The 22,928-nt window shown below is 37.9% G+C and overlaps 3 protein-coding genes across 8 annotated transcripts in view; 2 read left to right on the top strand and 1 right to left on the bottom strand.

The window, feature by feature from the left end:
* LOC111659229 (uncharacterized) overlaps window positions 1–3,020 on the top strand; it is a 4,755-nt gene extending 1,735 nt beyond the window's left edge. For all 5 annotated transcript variants that reach the window (XM_023412093.2, XM_023412091.2, XM_023412092.2 and 2 more), the window contains 5 exons: window positions 362–740; window positions 946–1,117; window positions 1,398–1,576; window positions 1,667–1,763; window positions 2,306–3,020. In XM_023412093.2, the coding sequence (XP_023267861.1) occupies window positions 365–740; window positions 946–1,117; window positions 1,398–1,576; window positions 1,667–1,763; window positions 2,306–2,462 (981 nt within the window). In that variant the 5' untranslated portion in view covers window positions 362–364 and the 3' untranslated portion in view covers window positions 2,463–3,020. The remainder of the gene's footprint in view (window positions 1–361; window positions 741–945; window positions 1,118–1,397; window positions 1,577–1,666; window positions 1,764–2,305) is intronic.
* A 452-nt stretch (window positions 3,021–3,472) lies between these two features.
* On the top strand, window positions 3,473–6,567 carry psmg2 (proteasome (prosome, macropain) assembly chaperone 2). The gene is made up of 7 exons (XM_023412095.2): window positions 3,473–3,672; window positions 4,028–4,199; window positions 4,626–4,684; window positions 4,988–5,106; window positions 5,188–5,367; window positions 5,797–5,917; window positions 6,125–6,567. Exons 1-7 carry the CDS (start codon window positions 3,616–3,618, stop codon window positions 6,203–6,205), a joined length of 789 nt encoding a protein of 262 aa, XP_023267863.1. The 5' UTR covers window positions 3,473–3,615; the 3' UTR covers window positions 6,206–6,567.
* Window positions 6,568–7,819: 1,252 nt separating this feature from the next.
* Window positions 7,820–20,666, bottom strand: ptpn2b (protein tyrosine phosphatase non-receptor type 2b). 2 transcript variants are annotated; one of them, XM_087175621.1, is made up of 11 exons: window positions 20,449–20,666; window positions 19,832–19,922; window positions 19,629–19,729; window positions 16,740–16,838; window positions 15,157–15,294; window positions 14,290–14,499; window positions 13,386–13,547; window positions 12,310–12,518; window positions 11,446–11,541; window positions 10,710–10,869; window positions 7,820–8,794 (listed from the first exon to the last, which is right to left on the bottom strand). In XM_087175621.1, the coding sequence occupies exons 1-10, from the start codon at window positions 20,503–20,505 to the stop codon at window positions 10,845–10,847; spliced, it is 1,188 nt and encodes a 395-aa protein (XP_087031747.1). In that variant the 5' UTR covers window positions 20,506–20,666; the 3' UTR covers window positions 7,820–8,794; window positions 10,710–10,844. The 2 variants fall into 2 exon arrangements, with proteins under 2 accessions (XP_087031747.1, XP_023268071.1); XM_023412303.2 differs by lacking the exon at window positions 10,710–10,869 and having other exon boundaries at window positions 20,449–20,665.
* Between the last annotated feature and the right edge of the window lie 2,262 nt (window positions 20,667–22,928).

The raw sequence follows: 22,928 nt of genomic DNA, 5'->3' as shown, positions 1-22,928 counted from the left end.
ACCCCTCACCCCTGCACACACAGATTAAAATATTTTAACAACATATTGTAGATGGCAGCTTCTGTACGTCCAGAGCCGGATTAATCCACTAGGGGGCAAAAATGTAGTACTGACGCCCATATCAACTTCTCCCATCTCACAATCATTGTATTATAGATTAATAATAGTAAGTAACTCAATTAATCACACATTAATACAGTTAATATCAAATGTTTTATTTTGTGGACTTTACAATTATTTCTCCTTGTTTCATACAGTATATTGTCTCCTGTGTCTCTTTTATCTTTCTCTTTCCTTTGCCTGTAAAGTACTTTGTAACTTCTGTCTTAATAAATAAAGTCTACTTACTTGCTTGCTACAGGTTATGGAGGAGGAAAAACCATGGGCTCTGATCTCAGAGGTGGGCGAGCAGGGTTACCTCGAGAAAGTCACTGATATAATGAAACAACACTTCCAAATCATCTGCTACAGAGACTTTCTACAAAACGCCGCGCTGCACGGTCCTAAAATCAAGGCCATGTTCGTGTGGAACGCCTGTCCTGCAGCCGAGCCCTCACTGCTCCGTTCACTTCCATCGCTGAAGGTGGTTGCCAATGGAGGAGTGGGCATCGACCACCTTGATGTGCCGTACATCACCAGTCTCGGGGTGAAGGTGACCAACACGCCCGGTGTGGTGAGCGATGCCACTGCAGATATTGCCATGGGTTTGCTTCTGGCATCAGCACGGAAGATTGTTGAGGGTGAGGTCAAAGGTCGACTCAATCCTGACCTGATGCGACACAGCTTTAGTTCAATTCCAAAATCAAAAAACTGAACATGATGTATTTATGAAAGGTTTTTTAGCAGAAGGCCTCATCTGGAGAGGTAGTCAGATGAGTTTATTACAGCACACTACATCCTGCATATGATTTAGCGATTAAAGTGTTTTGGTTCTTCTCTTTATAGGTCACCAAATAGCTGTTGACCCCAAGACTACCCACATACCACAATGCCTGATGGGAGTTGAAGTCACAGGGTCGACTCTTGGGATCATTGGAATGGGACACATCGGATACAAAATCGCTCATAGAGGCAAAGGATTTGACATGAAGATCCTCTATCACAACAGGAGCAGAAGGTGAAAGCGTACTGAAAAAATAGATAATTGGTTAATTTAGAAATGGTAAAAAACAAATGTGTCTATAAGCTATTCATCATTAGATTTAATTTGCAGACTAATTTATATTAAACACAAGCAAAAGATCTTGAAACTATACCTGTTGTGTAGTCAGAAAATAAAGCTTGTATATATATTACTAATAAAGCCTAAAACCAGATATCTGAAAGAAATATATTAAATCAATGAATTAAAGAGACAATGTCAGTGATCACCCTCATCTTTCCTCCGTGCTGTTCAGGAGTGTTGAGGACGAGCAGGCAGTGGGAGCGAGTTTCTGCCAGAACATGGATGACCTGCTGAAAGAGTCTGACTTTGTGATGCTGGCGGTCAACCTGACCCCTGATACCACCGGTCTGATCAGCCACAGAGAGCTGTCGCTCATGAAACCCACAGCAACACTGATCAACATCAGCAGAGGTGAGGATAAAGTTCAGAAACCAAAGCAACTGTTAAGGTTATTCTGAAACTGTGGTCTTTTAGTCTGATTTTGTTCTTTTTGTGTCTCAGGTCTGGTTGTGGACCAGGATGCTTTAGTTAAAGCTCTGCAGTGCGGAACGATTCGAGCAGCTGCATTAGACGTGACTCACCCTGAACCTTTACCAAGGTCTCATCTGTCTGAAAGCTGCCACACTCTTCAACCAGAATCACTATACTTTCACATCAACTGTGCAAAATGAATGTTTTACCATTTGTGCTGAAACATGGAGTGCACTCACATACAAGATATCCAGGGACCTGCACATTACACACAGCATTTGAAAAGAAATAATAAAGTCTGTGCTGTTCACTCATTTGCAATGAGAAACAGTTCTCACCTTGGGGTCAGGACCAAGTTGTACTTATTCTTATTATTTGTTTGAAGCTGCACAAGTTGATATTTTTCATTAATAGTGGATCAAAAGATTATGCTTTACATGAAAGGAGTCACTTATATTTATGAACACAAAGAGAATAATTCCCTGCAGCTTTACAGCAAAGACTTTTAGCCTCTTTTAGCTCATTGTTTTTGTTGTATAGAGACCAAGAACCTAGAGGTTTTCCAACATCTAGACTGCATTTGATATTCAAACAAACAAGCAAACAAACAAACAAACAAAAACAACTCCTTGCTGGCTTCTAACAACTTCTCTTCTTCATCCTGTGCAGGGATCATCCTCTACTTGGTCTTTCTAATGTGCTGATCACCCCCCATGTTGGCACCAACACTTACACAACAACCAGAAGGATGGTGCAGAGGATGGTAGAAAATGCTGTGGCTGCAGTGAAAGGCCTTCCTATTCCCAATGAAGTCAAGCCAAACTGACTCAAATGATAGTAAATTATCTGTCTGAATTTAGTAATGTTTAATTAATGGCATTAGTGTCTCTACTAAGAAATAGATTAAGTGCTTTTACTTCCTCATAAATGAGTTTGGTTGTACTTTGTTCTGTCTAATGATCTATCACAATCACCCTGACAACTAATGTATCAATTCAAATCACTCTTCTGTGAACAAGTGTTGGATAGAAACTGACATGAGGATTTTTATAGTTTTAGTGTAGTCATAAAACTTTTTTTTGGATTAAATGACTTTTACATTAAAATGCACAGTTTATGACAAAATAAAACTACCTCACATTTTTAATTTTCAGCAAGTGTACCTCCTTTTGAAGTCCTATGAACTTTAGTTTTCATAAAACCTTGCAGAGATATGACCTCACATCCTGGTTTGGTGGCTTTGTTGTATTTTCTGATTAGCTGTGACAAACTAACACTTTCGAAAATCAAAAATCCATGTGATAACTTCTGTGATGCTTGGTCTGAAGATAATCTGTACCAATTTTAGTGAATATTAAATAAAGGATTCAAAATTGCATTCAAAGTCTTGTTTTTGTTGTTGAATTAATACATTACAAAACTATATATATTTTAAATTTAAATTATACATAATATAATATAATATATTTATAATTATTAGATTTTATTTTTTATGTATTTTTTGTCTTGCTAATTTTGATTTTTTTAATTTTGAGTTTTTAAGATTGTGCTGTTTGGGGGTTGGGGGAATTGTGAGTTCCTAATCTCTACTACACAGTAAATCTTTGCGGAGCTGCAGTTTGACCGTTGATATCCCTGATTATAATAGAAACTCCTAAAACACTATTTCAAATATATAACCTTAGGAAGTATATAGATCGATAAACACAGATAGTGACCGGCTGTAAAGGTCTTTACTATTTCTTTTCTTTTTTTAAAAAAAATAAAACTTCAGGGATATATTTGATTCAGGCATTTACAGCGGCTACTAAAGCCGGTTTATCATCAGTCATCGACGGCGAGTGGGGGTCCAAAAGGTCCTCAACACCAGGCATGAAAATAGAAGTGAAACCTGACTGGGGAATATAGTTTTAGTTATTATAAAAGTTTTTAAAATCTTTACCCGTTTGGCTCCGTGTGTCAGCTACCTGAACAGCACCATGTTTATCTGCTCAGATAACTCGCCACCCTCTTTCAAAGATTTCACCCTCGTCATGGTGAGTGACACATCAGGAGGCATCATATAATAACTGTACTATCCCTCATGCAGTAATGTGTCAGAAGCATCTGAGCTCTGATCTTCAACTATTTTACATAATTTATTTTCGTTATGGATTAATGTGCTGATCATTTTCTCAGTTAATCTATTAATTGTTTGGTTTGTATAACTTAAGTGAATGCTGACCAACGGTTTATAGTCTAGACCTATAAATGATCTAGTTTACTGTAATTTAAGACAAGGAAAAGCAGCAAGTCCTCACGTATGAGACGCTGGAACCATGACATGTTTTGCATATTTACATTAAAGAAAGCCTCAGACTATTAATAAGCTGTTGTTGATTCTCCCTCCAGCCAGCCGTGGCTGTTGGTAATGTGGGTCAGCTGGCAGTGGACCTCATCGTGTCGACTCTCAACATGAATCGAGTGGGCTACATACACACAGACTGTCTCATCCCGATGGCTGGGAACAACCCATACGCCACCTGCAAAGAAGATGCTGAGGAGCTGCACACCCCTGGGGAAGGTACCATGTTTGGGTCTTAATTATTTGACAGCTGTAGATGTGTAAGTGAAGTGTGTTCTTTATTAACTAGCATTGAAGAGCTTTTTGTGGCATTTTGTAAAATTTTAAATTCTACTATAACTGATAGTAACTTTATTTTTCTGCGAAAATATTGTTAGTTATTTGCAGTACTTAAAGTTTTAAGGTAAACTTTGTTGTACCTTTTTTTACGATTACACTACATTTCCTCAGTCATTTGTTGTCAAGGACTAAAATGAAGACTGGATGATGTTTCAACAAGTTGACCAGACCAGAGTCTCAGTGGCTGTTGGCACACTTTGAATAAAGTGTGATCTGAGATAGTGTCATCAGCAGTGTGAAGTGAAAAGAAATCCAACGCAATCCCAAAGTCTAATCCTCAGTCTGTCGACCGTCTTTCACCCACAGTTTATACAGCACCAGAACTGAAGTTGGCAGTTCTTCAGATCAGAGCGCCAATTATTCAGGTAAAACCAGACTGTTGCATCAGCATGAGCTGATTCTGTGAATCCTTTTTTTATTTTGAATGAATTTGAATTCGACATGAATAATACTGCTTTACTTTAATTCAACAACCATGCAAACCAAGTGTTTTTTTTAGTTTGAGGACTACCTTTTTAATTTTATAATAGGTTTTTTTTTTTTTTGCTGGGGTTTGTTTTAAGAGGGTGTATTTTTACCTTCTGTGATGGTGTAGTTTGTTTTCCCTTGAACCCAGACTGGAATTGACATTATTATATTTGTTGCTCTAACCTTTGTTTTAATTGCAGACAAAATCAAAAAAGTTTCGTCAGTTGGTCGTGTCTTGGATCAAATCCAGCGGGTTCTCCAGGACTGTAATTCTGTCCAGTAGTCATGCCTACCAGAGAGATGACCGACAGCTGGAAGGGTAATAACAAAGTCCTTCACATCATCAGTACATTTCTTTCTATTCAACTCTAATCAACAAACGTGTATGTGTGCATTGTAGCACTTCTTTGAGGTACCTGGTCACTCCCTCCCTGCTGAAGGTGAGTGCAGATGCTTTGAAGGAACTGGGCTGGAAGGAGATGGAGCTCGTGTCAGCTTTCCCAGGACTGACGGATGCCAACACAGAACCACGCCTCTGCATACCTGGAGGGGGCATCACCAAAGGACTCTACACGGACAGGTAGAGATAGAGAGCTGCATCAGCCTGCTGGCAGCTTCATACAGACCTCAAATCATGATTAATCTGAAAAAACAGAGAAAAATTTGAATATGACTATTTGTATGTAAATTAAAAGGTGAGGCTACTTTTAGAAGCTTTTAGTGTTAAGAAGTAAAAAAATAGAGTTGTAACTCCTGTTTGTCTATGCAACATGAAGCATAGTCTTGTCACCTCTTGTCACCTCTCAAACTTTGGTTGTATATATTTGAAATGCCTATATATTTAAAATCTAGCTGGAGCTGTATCTTCCATACAATGGTGACGAAAAACAACTTTCCTGCTAAAATGTGTTTTTAATTCAGCATACTTAAATAACACTGTAAACAACTAAATATTGCATTGTGATGACAGCTTGTTTGTCTGACCATGTGTGCTGGATGTTGTGTTTAGTTGTTCGGAGGATCTTGCTCTGGCTGTGCTGCTGCTCTTCTGTTCAGAAGGGGACAACATCCCAGACGCCTTCACCCTTGTCAATCACCTCAACGACTGGCTCCATCTGCTGGACAACCCTGTAAGTGACAACTGGAGCAAACAAGATGTCTAACACTGCAGTTTTGTTGTTGTTGTTGTTCCAATAGTTCTCAGTACGATATGAAAACCTACTTGCGGTGACTGAAATTTGATTAAGAAAAACTACTCTGCATAGCAAAAATCTCTACAATCTGCAACTTTAAGATTACAAATATCTAATCAACAGTTTGTCTTACTCCTGTTTCAGAGCCAAGAGCCCAACAAATGGAAGATCCCAACCTCCTGGAGTCTTCTTTTTGGCAGTGGCATCCCTCCTGCACTATTCTGAAACACATATATTTAGTTTTTGCTATTTTTGGCTTAAAATTAACATGACACCAATGCATTTTCAGACCTTGGTGAATTATTGGCTGGGGTCACATCTGCTTAGTGAGGAGTTTTTGTGTTAGATACTGGACACTGATGTAAAACAGTGAATTATATTGAGTTTACCTGGTCTGGACCAATAACTTGGCAATCCCATAAGAACCTTCCTACTCTTGGAAATTTAGAGCAGTTTTCTTTATTTTGATAATAATTTTTAGATGGACAAATATTACATTATGGACTTGACCCAAACGTGCACTTCATTGCTGTTTCCTAGTATTGCAGAATTTGAATGTTTTTTCCAATAAAAGATTGTTAAAAGAATTCAGTGTAAATTGATCTAAAACAACAAAGACTTTGTTTGTGTTGCTCCCACTGGACTTCGCCTCTGCCTATTTGACTGAAAGTGGTTGGCCAGGTGCCATATTGTATTCCTGGTAGTCCCACCCACCCTAGTAATTTGATTCCTCTCTACAACTTGTTACTACATCTTCCAAAGTGGTGACAACAAGACAGCAGTCTGATTCATACTTTGACTTTGTAGAGCTATGTTGGTGGTTTTCCTTCTATGTAAACGATGGTTTCTGGGTGGTTTCTCTGTAGACTGGCTGTGGGAAAGGAATGTCCTGACAGCATTTTTAAGAGGAATCATAGACTGAGAGTTTGGCTCTGAAAAGGAGAAATATAAATTAAACACTAAAACCCTAAAAAATATGCAAGATATTACTAATGATAATTAAGCCATTCATAAATCTTTAAAACAGTTAAACAAGATTCTGAGAATATTTTCTCAAAGCAACTAGAAATTAACATGAGAAGATCAATAAAGCTCCTATACTTGAACGGATTCTGTTATTTTCTAATTCTTTCATTTACTTATGACTAATTTTAACTTAACTTTTCTGTTATTAATGTAAAATAAAATCTTAGTTCCTGGGACTCAGAATTCCTGCTGCTAGGTAACGTCATTAGTCTACCTTACCATCACTCTTTGCATAGCATAAAAACGGGGAAACGACTAACCTCACTGTGTTGAATGGTAACAAAAATCTGCCTCACTGTAATACTCACTAATTAACACGTTATATTTTATTTGTTAATTTGTACAAAAAACGGGTATAACAACGAAAGCGATTTTATGGGAGTCTAACGTTATCTCTAAGAACAGTAACTCTCTATACCCAGCTATGGTTGCCGCTACGTTGCTAGGCAACATGATGAGGCTACTGCAAGTAACCACCAAAGAGGTTACGCGCCACTTCCTTAGCTGAAAGCAGAAACTTCCTCCCATGTGTCCAGTCTTTGTGCTAAGCTAACTGGCTGCTGTCCCGTTGTTTATTGTGTCCTCGTTTAACTAACACACACACACACACACACACACACACACACACACACACACACACACACACGGTATCAGTCTTCTGATTCAACTTTAAAACAGAAAGCATATTTCCCCAAATCTAAAATTATTGCTCTAAGTTAAATTTCTTTGTTTGTAGTAACATTCTGAGATGCTACTTATGACAATTCAGGATGCAGAGTTGTGGTAAAGTAACCAGAAAAGTACAAACACATGTTGTTAAGTAAACTAGATGATACCAGTTTTATTTGAGGATTACACTCTTAAGAGAGAAGAATTTAAGACAAATTCATTTCAAAAGGAGAACAAGTCATCAAATCAGCTTTCTACTGTATTCAAATCTGTAACATTGTGTGTCTTCGTCTTTTTTTTTTCTTTTTTACAAGCAAAAAAAATATGTCTTTTTACACACATCTTTTAAAAAGAACACTATGTACATCATGAAAACATCACATGCCACTGAATTTCTCATGTGGGAGGAGGCAGAGCTTCTCATTTGACCAACCCCCCATCACTGTGAAAAACTTCAAGTAATCTCTTATAAAAAATAGAACATTTTCATTTTTGTCTCTGAAAAAAGGTTTTCTAAAAATACACATATGAACACCATTACAAATTGGCAATGCATAGCCCCTATTTTCAGTTTTAATTTCATAAATGCTAAGAAGCATGACAGAAAGACAAAGCTGTAAATAATAATATTAGAGCAAAAAACAGATTTTCTGACTCCAGAAGCAGCGCAGGTGTTGGTTGAGGTGTGGCTGTGGGGGGGAGGGGGTAAAGCGCTGGTGTGTTTGTCTTTTTAAATGTGCGCTCTTCAAAGAATGTCAAAGTATCTGCTGTAAACAGTTTAAAAAGGAAGAGGAGATATGGAAAAGCTGTGATGTGGGGCACTGAAGAGGATGTGGGAGTGACATGTTGCTAACACGGCTAAGAAGAGGGATGTGTGCGGTGGCTGACTAATGCTGTTGGGCTGGGACACACACACACACAAAAAAACATGACAAAAGGAGGAGGAGAGCTGGCTGTTGAGGTGGAGGTGAGGAACAGTGGTTTGGAGTTGAGGAAGAGGAGGAGGACAGAGCCCCTTCAGAGGAGAGAGCTGGAGTTCCCTGCAGATGTTGGCTTTGCTGCCAGAGCTGTAGTCATGTGGCCATGGGAGGAGGTGGTTAGCAGTCACTGGGTTTCATCCTGTCACAAGACACAAAATATTTCAAGAGGTTGAACTAAAGACTATTTTCTACCAGAGAGTCAGTGAAGCTCAAGAGTGATCAAAGGAACTTGTGCCACAAAATCAAATAGCATCTTGGATCACTTTGATCAAATCAACATTAGATCAATTATCAATGCAGCGAAAGCAGCCATCATGTTTAATAAGCAACATGTCACACTCTGTTCAGATGTTCTCAGCTGTAAATGTAAAATTTTCAAGAAAAATTTCCATTTGGTTAGTGCAGAGAATTATATCTGGTTATCTGTAACTAACCTAAGACTACAGATAATGTGGAAGGCTTTTAAAGATAAGAGAAGAACTGAAACAGTCAATGAATCTGTTAGTTCATAAACAAGAAACTATCAGCAACTATTCGTTTAGGTAAAATAGCAAGCAAAAATGTCAGATATTCTCAGATTCATTTGCGGTTTTTCTTTTGTTTGTTATCAATGTAAATTGAGTATCTCTGGGTCTTGGTCTGTTGGTCCAACAGAAAAAGACTTTGGAAAATGCAACCACTGGCTCTGGGAACTCGACATGACCACCATGGCCTCTTGTACTGTCATGTTTAAAAAAGCGAGGAAAAGGTTATGTAGACATTGAAATCCTGGGTAGCTGATGCCGCCCAGCTGTTCCGCTTTAGTTGTGGTCTTTATACTGTCCTGTGCCTTTTACTGTCAAAAACCTGCTCACATCAAGCATAAATATTGTATGTAACTTGAAAAAAGAACATCATTTTTACAGCATGAATCTTCATGGAGGTGAAATAATTGGCCAGGTAATTAGTTGATTGTCAGAATTAACCGATTTGAGGATTTGCTGCTTTTCTGTGTCTTATGTGATATTAAACTGATTATTTTTAAATAGTGTACTATTGGCTAAACGTCACCTTTGGCGGTAGGACATTGTAGCAGGCATTTTCATGAATTCCAGACACTTTATAAACCAAATTGATTAGAAAACACTGCAGGTAAATCGATAATGACAATAATTGTTAGTTGTGGCCCTAAATATCCAGTTTGATACACTACAAGTCACAAAAAGTTTTGATTATTCAAGTCATTCAGCCTATTTAAATAAAAACAGTCCCTTCTTGACCTGACCATAAATCTCCTAATGGTAATGAAACACCCAAACTTCCATTCAAACTTTAAAAAGGCCAAAACACAACTGATGCAGTTTATTACCCACAAGACAATTAGGAACATCACCATGCTAAGGTTCTGAAGAAACATGAGGACCTCACAACAAAACTCTGAAAGTTAGAAGTACCAGTAAAAAACATAGGAACATGCAACAAACCTTAACGCACCCCAATTCATTTGGTGTGATGGACTGACAGCCTCAACCAGGACAAGAATTTTACTCTTAACTTAGACTTACTTTGTATCACTGTCAAGGGACCATCTGTAATTCTATCCTAGCCACTTCACTTGCCAACGAAATAATACTAGCTTTATGTGCAAAGCAGTGGTTGTTGATTATATGTAACTGTGTTTTGTGCTGGCTTACTCACTAACATTTTACAGGATTGAACAGATAAGTTAGACTGAGAGTTAGCTGCCACCAAATCTGAATATATGATGCGGTATAATTTAGCACTTTGCAATATTCCAAGTCAACCTGACATTTCAGAGCTTCAACAACCATTAGCCACAAGTATAAACACACACACACACACACACAAACTAACACACACACACATTCACACATCATGCTAGAGTGCAGCCAAAATGAACACACCTCCAAACCGCAGGAGCCAAGCCAATCACGAAGGAAAGAACAAAACCCCAAGAGAAACAAAAACACAACAGACACCGAGCACACACACACAAACAAACAAGCAAACAAACAAACACACACACACACACACACACACACACACACACACACCTCAATGTACAAGAGTGGGCGTTCTTTTTAAAAGCTGTGGGTAAACTTCCTCCTAAATGTGCTCTTCATGGTTGTTGTTGCTGTCTCAGAGGGGGGTAAAGATACACTGCCCCCCACTGGACAGGCCAGCTCTTGTCATGTGCAGCAAATGCAGCCCAAACTGTCCGAGAAGAACCACAACAGCAGAATAAGACCGTGTCAGGACTGGTGCACTTTTGACCGTATTACTGGAACAACACTGACATGTCACACAACAAAGAGATGGCTTCTCAGAAATGACTTAGTGAGCTGTTTTTGGCGGCGCACAGTCATCAGAAATAAATGCTTCCTCAGGTCTAACTGCCCCGCCTTTATGAGAACATGATGTAAATGTCAGCTTGCTATACTAGTGGCTTCTCACTAAGTGACTGAGAATTGTTGAGAGAGAGAGGGAGAGAGAAAATACGAAATAGAAAGAAAATTAAGCCTCAGTTGTAGTATTAGGATGTTGAGTCATGCTGTGGGAAAGCCTGGCTTTCCTCTACACGGTTTCGAAGAAATTGAGCTAAAAACTGACTCATATCTTTTCTTTTACATCAAAAGAGTTGTAGAAGGCGCCCATCAGAATAAATTACAGCGAGTACTGAATACAAAAGAAATAGTGTGATGGTGCATGATGTCCTGGAATGCAATAATAACATGATGCTTGGTGTATGAAAAATAATAATAGGCTAGTTCAGCTAAAAGATATAATTACCTTTTTCTCTTCTTCTCTGAGTCATTTGTCCTGGGCTTGCTTTGGGGTGTCTTGGCTGTGCCTGATTTGGAGATACTGTCTTCTCTGCGTCGCTTGCTGAAAAAAGGGATAATGGGTGAAGCATCTCTCTCCAGGAACATTATGCTCTTAACAGAAAATAACACGCCCTTCAGCCACCTTAAGGCAAGGGAAGGATAGATGTTAAAAACCCAAATGCCAACCACTTTTGACCTTGCAAGGTCTTCATCAAGGTCTTCTTCAACAACATTGTGAATTATTGTGTTGTGAGCCATTCTTTTAAATTAAGCATTGTAAGATCTTAAAGGATTATGTATCGATCATGTTTTCTGTGACTGATTACGACTTGTGGTTTTTAAACAGTCAACACTGTAGTCACGATTTGAAAACAACTGTCCCAACATAACCCCACCAAGAAACTTTCTCTCTGGCCACTAAAAAGACCCTCTGGAGAATTTTCTCAGCAATTAAAAATTTACATTTACATGCGACTTTTCATTACATTCTCTGTAAATGTTTTTTGCCTAGAAACTCTCAAATTTAAACTATTAAGATTTAAAAAATCTGAATTGCCTTCAAGAGTCTTTAAAAATCTTCCATAATTACATGTTAATATAAATATGATAACTTGTGTATCAATCTACTGCCACACATTAAGCTATTTATTTCTACCTGCACAGGTTCTACTATCTGTGTAAAATGCAGACTAGTTCTAATTTTTGATCATAAGCAAAATTCTAATCAAAATTTCAAAAACTAACCGTCTCTTTCAAATGATATTCACACTAATGTTCTGCCACAAACTAGCTTTGGCTCAATATAATTAGAGCATCAGAGTGTACTGACTGTGTTGTGCTGCCGTCCAGCTCCTGTTCCTTGCAGGGAGACTGTGCAGTTACTTTGCCGTCCTGTCTGTAGTCACTTCCTTCCTCCAGCTGACCTCCCCGTTGGCTGCCGTTGTATCGCTCTGTCGCTAACCTGGCCTGAGGCTGAGTTGAGGGGCGAGACTCCGATGTTGGCTCCTGATCTTCCCTGGACAACTCCCGCCACCGGTTCTACATGGGGTGAAGGACAGTAAACAGGGAGGAGATTAGTGGATAGCTGGTTTTCTACTGATGAAATTCATAAATAGACCAGAATTTGAGAGGGATACATTAAAGACTTTTGTCTAAAATTTCCTGTATGTTATACAAATGTAGTTATCAACAAGCCTTATTATGCTAATAAACTCCATAATAACACTGCACTTTGATGCACAGAAGTCACTGCACGGTCAAGTATTCAGGACATCCACTTGCACAAAATACTGGAATTTGATACATGGTTATTGACTTCTGACATTCTCAACGTAGGTTGATAAGCTGAGAAAAAAACAGTCTCTTTTTCTTTAGCTCTCTTCTTAGAGAGAGGAGACAGAATATGACATAATCAAACTTTCATTCTTAGCCTCACTGGTGATAAAACTGGCTTTGGTGTGATTAGGAGATGTTAAAAATAGGGAACTCAATATTTGAAAGATTAAAATTAAATTGCTAAATTACTATGCTTTACAAGGACAAGTGAGTGAAACAGAATCGAGGTGAGGTAAATTCAAATTTTGTGGTTTTCTCTGCAGCCAAATTCCCGGTTGTACAGAGGCATAAATTACCTTTGAGAAACTGTCTGGTGTGTACACTGTGTTTGAACTTTCTGTGTTTGAGTCATATAAATGAAAAACTGTTATATTTTTGCTTCCAAAATTGTAGAGGTGGGAGGATCTTTCTGCTGTATTTGGACTTTTAAAGGTTCTTGGCACAGACAGCCCTTAAGCTCTGTGATGCCCAAACTATATTTTCTTCATCTGTTGTGAACAAGTACTACAGAAATAAAATAGACATTAAAAGTACTTATAGAATTGGTTATGTTGTGTGTGGTGCAGGCACCTGTACAGAGGAGTCTCCCATAATGTACTTGGCTCCTTCAAGGACAGCCATGTAGGAGAAGCGTAGCTGGTCAGGGGTCTGGATCAGGCCCATGCGGTATTTCCTCATGTCCAAAAGGATGTTTTTGATGTCCACTGAGGAAGGGTCTTTCCTCTTGTCCATCTGCAGGGGTCAGCAGTATAATTCAGCTCAGCTAACCAGGATGAACTCTCATTTCTCTAAATATCTGGTGACTAATTTGTTGTTCAGAAGAAAAATTCAGGCCTTACACTGTCACACATCCCCCAGTTTGTGAGGGTCAGTATAGTTTTGGGATGAAATGCTGTAACTGACAATTTCAGTGCGCTACTTTTCTTTGATCTGGCTTATCTACCTCGACATCATTTTGTTTTCATGTGTTTTCCAGCATGGTGGGTCAAGCCAGGAAAAGGAGTTTGCACTTCAGCTGTGGGTTCTACATAACCACATAAAAGTTAATTTATGTTTAGTAGTTTAAGGTGTTTTTTCTTCAGTATTTTTCTCTTTTAACTACATTTTAAATTGTGCTGTCAACACTGACCAAAAATTACTTTTGATTTTCCCTTCTAAAAATACACATATAGGTACAAACCAGTCAAACATCTATTTTCCAAACAGATATTTTTGGATAGAGTGCAGCTCACTCTATCTGCAGCCAAGTTAGATTGGGAACTCTCCGCCTTCTTTACCACACTCTTACTGTTTAATTATTCACTTGTTTCAGTTTGACCTACATTTCATGTTCAGTCAAGGAAAGTGACTTTGTGTGTCTCCTGTCCTGATTAGTCTACACAACCTAAAAACGTAATTACACTTGAGTTTCACTGTGAAACTTCAGTAAAAGCATTAAATCAGACCTCATATGGAACAAAGAGGCAGGGCTTACCAGGACCAGACATGTGTCGACTAATGAAAACGTCCCTGAGCGTCCAATTCCAGCACTGCAGTGGACCACAGCCGGCCCATGGTCAACACCCAACGCTCTCGACTCCCGCACCTTGAAAAGGAAGTTTAGGAAGGACGCTGGGGACTCTGGGACACCAAAATCAGGCCATGTGGTGTAATGAAAGTGGTAGATCTCTCTCTTCTCCCCTGTCTGTGAAAATAAACAAACAGAGGCCTCGTTAGCAGCTAGAAACAAATAAAACTTTCACTTATTGGCAGTGAGCCAGTCTGTCCTGTTTTTTTATCAGTACTGGCTGAGGTGACTGGAAGTTATTTCACAAGTGTTTAACAGTTGAACTTATCAAACATTCACAACAGTTTCAGTTTCAATTCATGCAATAAACAAGGCTCTGAAAACCTGTCACACCAACACAGCAAATGTGTGAACTTATTTCTCATTCTTGTTTTTTTCAGTTAATATTTTTCATTTTACTTTAAAAAAGAAGTGTTCATTTTGAATTTTACAAACAAGTTAAAGATGGACCACAGAAATTTATACTTCAAAAATGCAATTCGCAGCAGACACACTGTAGCCTAAGCATGTCTATTTAAAATACTTGAACTGCTCTGCGGCATAGCCTACCCCTCATTTGCATGTTCTCCCCACCTCCACAATTTTGGATGTGTGGGAGGGTGAAACTTGGGTGAATATAAGAGCCTTAAGTATCAACAAGGATGTTTTCAGTTTTAAAAAACTTCGGACAATACAGATTCATACATCTTGTTGTGACACCCTTGAACCATTTCAGTTCTCCTTTGCCTCCTTTCACTGGAAATTCCCCTTATACTAAATAATCCTCTGGCCTACATTAATATTCTGCAGCTCCAATACTCTGGTGGTGTAGTAAGACTTGGTGTCTTCTGATAACAGCTTGACCAAGAAACGCGTGTCTCTAAAGGCCATCTCCCTCTCCTCAGCTGTGGGCCAGTACTGGGCACACTTTTCCTGTAACAGAAGAAGAAAAGGGAAAAAAATCTTAGACACCACGAAAATGAGACATCTGGCAAGGAAATACAGCTGATGAAAAGCAGATGTAAGCTGAGAGGTCAGGTTGACCATGAGATAAAGCAGCTGATGACTAACTCGATGATAGTTTGTTCCTCTGAACTGAAAGGAAAACTGGAAGAGAAATTAAATTGAGCTGAGAACATAACATCATTTCATACACACACAGACTCTTTGAATGTATTTTGTTGCACAACTACATAACACAATTTTGAAAAAAATAACAGGTTCAAAACATGAGGGTCTATAATTTTTCTAACTTTATTGTTTACTTCCTTCCTCTTTTGACATATTATTTTAATATTACAAAGTTTTTTTTTTTGCTAGCTATCCCGCACAGACAAATTAAAGGGGACATTTAAACGGATGTTGGATTGTTTTGGTGGGTGTTTTTCAAAATGTCTAAAACCTTGCACAGCAGCACATCTCTCTGCTAGTGTGCCAATGTTTCCTGCTGCCTCTCCACACCAGCAGCGCGCTGATCTGAATCTACTGCAGGTAACTCATTGACTATGCATGACTACCACATACAACCCCGCGTCAAATAACCCGAACTATCCCTTTAAGATGAGAAGCCAAACTAAATTCCAAAACCGTTCCTGATCCTGTATTACACTTAAAGCACTGTAATCTTCACAGTTTTCAGGGTGCAAACTGAACAGCAAGTCATCTGTTAGTAGGGTGGCCAAATACTCTGAAGTTATGCCTACAACCAACATCTCATCATTCAGTGTTTTCTTTGTAAACAGACAATGACCAGAATTGTTGATGGTAAGTCTATTATGTAACCTTCCCTCTGCAGGATTTGAGAGCTGTTTGACCTACATAAAAGATCCTTGTGTGGTTAATAATATGTGGACTAGGTGTTTTGTAGCTTTTATTTCCAAGAAAACAGTCAGTGAATCTCATTATTCAGCGAGATCCACTCCAGCTGCTTTACTGAGAAAGAGAGAGAGGGATTACAGCTGTTCTACTTGACAGAGTGAGTGTGTGTGTGTATGTTTGATCAGCACATTGCAGGATAACTGGAGTTACAGGAGTTAAGAGGTTGAACTGCATCCCACTTCCTTAAATCTGAGAGCTTGCAGTCAAAACACTGAATTCCAGTTATCCTGCTGACAGGACAGGGAGGCATCACAATGAACCATTCAAACAAAAATCAAGCAGGATTAATAAAGCTACATAAATGATTTCACACTGTCAGCAAGCTGCAAACTTTAACAAAGTGTGTGTCTTTTACTGAAGATAAAGTGGTCAGTGCATGACTTGTATATCTGTGATATATTTAGAATGTCTGCAGTCTCTGTATGTGGGTGTGTACACACCAGACAAATGACAGATGTCAAACCAGACAAAAAGATGTTTGTGTTTTATCATGTACTTACTGAGCCTTTCTCTATGACCCTGTTGAGCATGATTACCACCTTAGTCTTCTGCTCCCAGATCATGAGCCAAAAATGGCCACAGGTGTTTCTGAGGGGGCCCTGTGGATGACACAAACACACATGTACGAACATCATTTGATCAGTTACATGATGGTAGTAAAAAAGTCCGGTATGATGGCAAAGGAAATATGTGTGATCTTTCAAGCACGAGCAATAACTTCATTAGCTGAGCAAAAAGCAGAGGCTGGTATTTATTAATGTGCAACAGAGATTTGCAAAGTGATAAGAAAGTACCTAAAGGTCAATGAAAATGCTAAAGGTTATGATGTGGTTAAGTTGAGAAACCTACAGTTTGTAGATGTTAAATGTCAAATGTCCTCCAGACAAATAATATAGAAATCTAGAGTACATACACACAAAGGCATAGATAATGTTAACATTATCTTAGCTATCTTTGCTTTCTTTTTTTTGTGTCGTGTTTTTGTGTTTCATGTGTAAATACAAAAAAATATGTCAGTAATAGGATTAAAAGAAATACCATTATGTACAGCAACACACTGTTTGATGTCACACAGATCAGGATGCAAATAACTAAAGAACTGTGAAATAAAAACACAAAAAATGTGCATGGTTCAACTATTTAAGGATACCCACAATTCATTGGACAGAGGCAAGCATTATCTAATTTTCTTAGCTTTAAAAGCATTATATTCCTATATTTTTCATCATGGAACAAGACCCATGATAGATAATTCATTTTCAGATGGTCTGTAATCTGTGTTTACCGGACATTTCCATGCCGTAACAACCCACAGATGAATGGTATCATCTAGCTTATTTCACAAAAGGTTGACATATTTTTGCTTGATAACATCCTAAACATGTCTGCATCATGTCTACAATCCACAATTCCAGTAAGAAATTTGATATCTTAAGTCTTATCATGTTGAACTGAGCAATCTTTCTGTGGCTTCAAATTACTGAGACGGTATTCATTGCGTGGTATGCAACATCATTTGGTGAACAAGAATCTTTTTTATCAGCCCACACTCAGTTATCTATGGTCACGCAAGCAAGAAAAAAATAATCACATGAAAAAGTTAAGTGGTTATTTGTCCTTTCATTTGCTGAAGAAGTGAGAATATTCAAATTTGTTTGGGGTGAAAACACAACTGACTTCTGTTTACAAACCAATGTTGATGACTTTGGCATTATAAATGACCTCAAAGAAACAAGTCACATATTATCTCCATAACATTTGTAATGTTGGCTCTTGATTCTTAATCACAATATTTCAGCCTGATGTATGTATGTGATAAGCCGTGAAAATATCAGTACTACAAGTAATAAGCTGAGAAAATTACAATAAAGTGATGCTTGGTCTGCCCTAACACAACACTTATGAGTCAACGTTACATGTCTCAGAGAAGTCTCAGTCAAGTTATGTCACAGTCTAACTCTACAAAGAAATCAATTTTTTAGTAAAGCTAAAAAATAAAATTGTGTCACCTCAGATAAATGAAGCGCTGTCAACACCAGAATTTGTAGAGCTTCTATTTTAACAGTTAAGCAAGTATCTTCTATTCAGATTTTAAAAAACTACAAAACTTCTGTGGTGATCCTTACATTTCAACTTGTTTCCATGTCAGTGTAATTACCATTAGATAAAACCAGTAAGCAAGTGGTATGTCTGATTTCAGCAGTATCCAGTTAAGACTGAAAAATGCGATCACCATACAAACGTTCCTGAGAGTTAAACAAGTAAAAGTTTTCAGCTCAACTGCCAATGTGACTGGTGGTGTTGTGCGTGCAAACCGATTTTTAGATAGCAGTTATCTTTTAGAAAAAATGGCAGGCACCTGCAAAAAAAATCATGATCCCACAAGCCAACATTATCATCAAGCAGCTGACTGGGATCAGCCTGCAACCTGGTTCTCTCTGGTCATGAGGTAAACAGCTGAATGGAAAACGTTTCCAATAAGGGTGGTCCTGAGACTGAATCTTCCCTGGAGGTTTATTTCTTTTGCCATTAGACATCAGTTTAGTGACCTCTGACACACTGTAACAACTTTACAATTTCATAAGTGTATAAAGCTGTATGTAGTTTAAAGTTGTAAGTAATTATAAAAATGAAACACAGCATAGGTGCAAAATACAGCTTCACCTCAACATAAATATTTCTATTAAATAAAGAACTCCAAACAATCATTTCATGAAAAAAAAAAATTCAACAATCGTTCTGAATAAATAGAATATTAAGAAAGATAAATTCTTTGAGTTCTGAAATGTAATCGTCTACTACTACTCACTTATTACTAAATATTTTGAATATATAAGATCAGAACTACCACACATTCACTAACTCTTCTTTACACAACATGACAACTTGTGTCAAACCACACACACTCCTACAGTCAACACTATACAACACTGCAGACTTTACTCATCTCTAAACGATTTACCTTAACCAAACAAGCATTCTTTATCATCCATCACGCTGAGTGACACAACATATACACGCATAATTCAATATTAAGTCTGAACAACAAACCTGAACTACTGTCCATCTGCTCTGACAGCACACATGCTGATTTGCTTTTCTGGCGTATCAGTCAGCCACCAGTTTTCTGATAACACTCACTAATTGACTACTGTTAGAGAATTCATGGTGTGCTGTTCATACATTATATTACAGTCACATCATAAAGAACTTTTATGTAGTTTTTGTTTATTTTAAAGGGACCAGTTTTAGAGCCAAAATGATTAGTGGGTGATTAGTCAGTTGAAAATGAATCTTCAACTATTTTGATACCAATTAACTGTTTAATCCCAAGATAACAGACCTGCATGCATGATTGTTATTACCGGAATAAAAAGTTTTGGACTTGCCTGGGACAATATGTAACTTCTCTGGGCTTCCTCCATCACTACCAGACTTGCATTGATGTAGTCATTTTCTGTGTTCTCCAGCTTCACCCGACTATGATCAACTACAGGCAGCGTGAGGGACAGAGTTAATTCAGATACAGATAGAGGCTTGGGGAAATGTTAAATGTGTAAACAGTTTGCAGTTTCCACAAATGTTTACTCACATGGACTGACATCTCTGTATCTGTTTCGGTTGCGATTCTCTGGATACTTTGCCACCTTATAGGCGCACTCGTGGGACTGATTCCTGATTTCCTGAAGAGAAAAGAAAGGTTGTTTAGAAACAAGAATTCGCCAGATTTTATTTCACACGCTGACAGGGGCTCAATGAGGCAGGAAACCGGTCACATCCTATCTAAAATGTGCCAGTCCACAATCACAGTGTGTTAGCAGTTACCTCAGCTCTGAACATTACACAAACTCTCACGTTAAGATCCTGCTGTGGAGAATAAACATGAACAATGGAGTGTAAAAGTCAAAGAAGTGAATAGCTAACTAATGTAGCTGATCAGAGAGCTTCAACCACATGCACAAGCTTATGACACTGACTAAGCTTACGGTAGCATTTACGCAGTCATTTCAAAAAGTACTGCAGTGTCCATTGACAAACTTAAAAATATATAAAATGGACATAAAACAAAAAGCAAAGACACGTAGCGATGAGTAATTGGCTAGATATCGGACACTAAATGAGTTGACCGAGCTGTTAGCTTGCTAAATTGAATGCGCGCTTCAAGTACTATCTGTATTAGCTTCATGCTAGCTATGCTAACAGACTTACTAAGTACAGTTTTTGCCACCGGCCCTCTGAGTCTATGTCTTCAAACTCCTTGTCCATTTTCAGTGTGGCAATGCCAGTCTGTTCCAAACCAGGTTAGTATAATTAGCTGTCTGACTATCTACCTCATTACTTTATTCAGCCAAGAGAGACTTTTAGTCAAAGAGTTACCACTTCCCTGCGCTAGCGACCTCTGGCTAATTGTTTGTTCGTTATCTCTCTACTGCAGTTGACAATCCGAGGAGGTGATGTGTGCGCATGCGCCAACAGAGGTCCCTTCAGGAGCTGTCAAACCAAACGCAGCAAAGATTTTCAGTGAGCAACCGAGATCAGTCCATGTAAAGCACCCATTTTGAGAATAAATGTTTATAATGTAATAATCCACTACACACATTTCATTATATTACCAATATAGCTATTTTACACCGTTTCATGAATGAGTAATTCATTTGGAGAGAGTTATTGTGCATTAATAGATTTTTTCAGTATTTGCTATGATCTTCATGTTTCATTTCACATCTTGGTACCTAGACCTAGTCGTTCAGATTTTAATCATAAATGATTTCAATTTAAATTGAATCAAATTATCATTTTTATTTCATAAACATTTTGTTCATAAAACATCAGAAAATAATAATAATTAAAAAAATTTAAAAAAAAAAAGATGCCAGTCACAATTTTGCAAAGTTTAAGGTTTTGTCTGGCCAACAGTTCAAAACCAAGGGTTTTGATTTAAATATCATAGAGAACTAGAAAAAACCCTGTAAGTATTCACATTTGAGAATCTACACCCCATGGATTTGGGATATTTTTGTTTACAAAACATAATAACGTACTTTATCAACAATCACTGTAGTTCCATTAATCCACTGACTGTTGCAACATTTTTAACAATAATTCTGAAACCAATTTAAAACAATGTGTGTACCTTTTAATATAGTTCTCAAAGAGGCCAATGTTGCAGCCTTGACACAGTTCCAGATTATTCATTTAATAAAATAACTGAATTAAACTACAGCATCACTGGCATCATACATTTATGATGTATTTGATAATAGCTATTATAGGAACAATTCATTTCTAAATTCATCAGAGTTTGAACAACTTTCTATATCAATGACAGAAAAAAACACTCAACAATAACACTATCTGGGTCATTTCATGTAGTATATCCTTTGTTAAACAACACCATGAGGCTTAGAAATGTGATTCTCAGTGTGCTGAGCACAGAACACTTTAGTAATCTGACTCTCATGACACTGATTACAGCAAACAGGTCAACAGCATCATTTCTAACATGACCAAGCTCTTGCACGTTCCCCTTTTCACTTATGACAGATCTGTCTTTAATACCTCAGCTAATGATTCAATTGACTGGTTTTTTATAGTTCTTCCATTTACTTCCTTTTTTTAGCCAGGTTACTAAGAAACAGAGATGAAAAAAAAGCCTCCTGAGATTGTTTGTTTGGTTGAGTTGTGGACAGGTCTGAACATGTCTGAGCCATAAAGACACCTACAGTAATGTGATGATCCCCCTTAGACAGATAATTATTAAGACAGGTGCTGAAATACATAGAAGTGATGCAAGTCAAACCGTCTGGAAAACAGCTTTATTCAACTTTGAAATAAAGGGGGGATTTAAGGGGAAGTTGGGCTTTAGTTTGACATTGTCATTTAAATCCTGTTGTGAGCACTGATCGTCTACACATGATAGAAAAACACAGATAAATAGAAAGTTCTCTTACTGACAAATATCAAATTACATTGAGGAGATCTGACATGCATTAAAAACATCATACACTACAGCATGAAGTTTTGCTTTGCCAGTGTCTTTTCTCAAAGTGGAATAGTGGAATACCCTATGTGTGTGTGTGTGTGTGTGTGTGTGTGTGTGTGTGTGTGTGTGTGTGTGTGTGTGTGTATCATAATATGCCTTCATGATGTGCGTATAGGGAAACTACTCTTCAATGACCACAGGGTGGCAGCATTTCCCCTACCACACTTGAGCTGCCGACGTGTCAAGTCAACGGCTGCTATCAGGAAGAGATGTTCCGGTTGAACTATTTGACTAACAAATAAATACACAAAAATTACTGGAGCTTGTGGACGCACAGTAGATAACTTCTCACCATAGGAAAATAAATATATACGCAGATTGATGTGTTTTATGGTTTACATTTTGGCTGTAAAGTATTTGGGGTGAGATATTTTCCATGAAAGGTGGTTTGAGCCAACTAACTCTAAAATAGAAATTGGTAGTGGTGGTAAAACATCATATATTCAATGTTACTAAATAAACGACCCAACATTGTTTGTGAAATTAAAGCAAATATTATAATATATACAGTAAAATAATGCATTAAAGGGGCCTGTGTGTTTTGACTTTTGCTACAGAGGTGGAAAGTAAATACGCTTATATATACATTTACATAAGTGCTGTACTAAAGTACAGTTTTTGAGATACTTTACTTGAGCACTTATAT

This window comes from Seriola lalandi, unplaced genomic scaffold (genome assembly GCF_002814215.2).
Source record: "Seriola lalandi dorsalis isolate HSWRI2012SDOR001 ecotype SW California unplaced genomic scaffold, Sedor1 jcf7180002054476, whole genome shotgun sequence".
Taxonomy (NCBI): domain Eukaryota; kingdom Metazoa; phylum Chordata; class Actinopteri; order Carangiformes; family Carangidae; genus Seriola; species Seriola lalandi.
Note: the sequence above shows the minus strand (reverse complement) of the source record. Positions and strands in the feature narration are given on the sequence as shown.

Excerpts from the sequence above, each read along its gene's own strand:
- psmg2 (XM_023412095.2), top strand. The coding sequence starts at position 3,616 with ATGTTTATCTGCTCAGATAACTCGCCACCCTCTTTCAAAGATTTCACC. Across the intron at positions 3,673-4,027 it reads AAGATTTCACCCTCGTCATG|CCAGCCGTGGCTGTTGGTAA; the intron begins GTGAGTGACACA and ends TTCTCCCTCCAG. Across the intron at positions 4,200-4,625 it reads GCTGCACACCCCTGGGGAAG|TTTATACAGCACCAGAACTG; the intron begins GTACCATGTTTG and ends TTTCACCCACAG.
- ptpn2b (XM_087175621.1), bottom strand. The coding sequence starts at position 20,505 with ATGGACAAGGAGTTTGAAGACATAGACTCAGAGGGCCGGTGGCAAAAA. Across the intron at positions 19,923-20,448 it reads GGTGGCAAAAACTGTACTTA|GAAATCAGGAATCAGTCCCA; the intron begins GTAAGTCTGTTA and ends TTTTCTCTTCAG. Across the intron at positions 10,870-11,445 it reads TCAGAGAAGAAGAGAAAAAG|TTTGGGCTGCATTTGCTGCA; the intron begins GTAATTATATCT and ends CTTCTCGGACAG.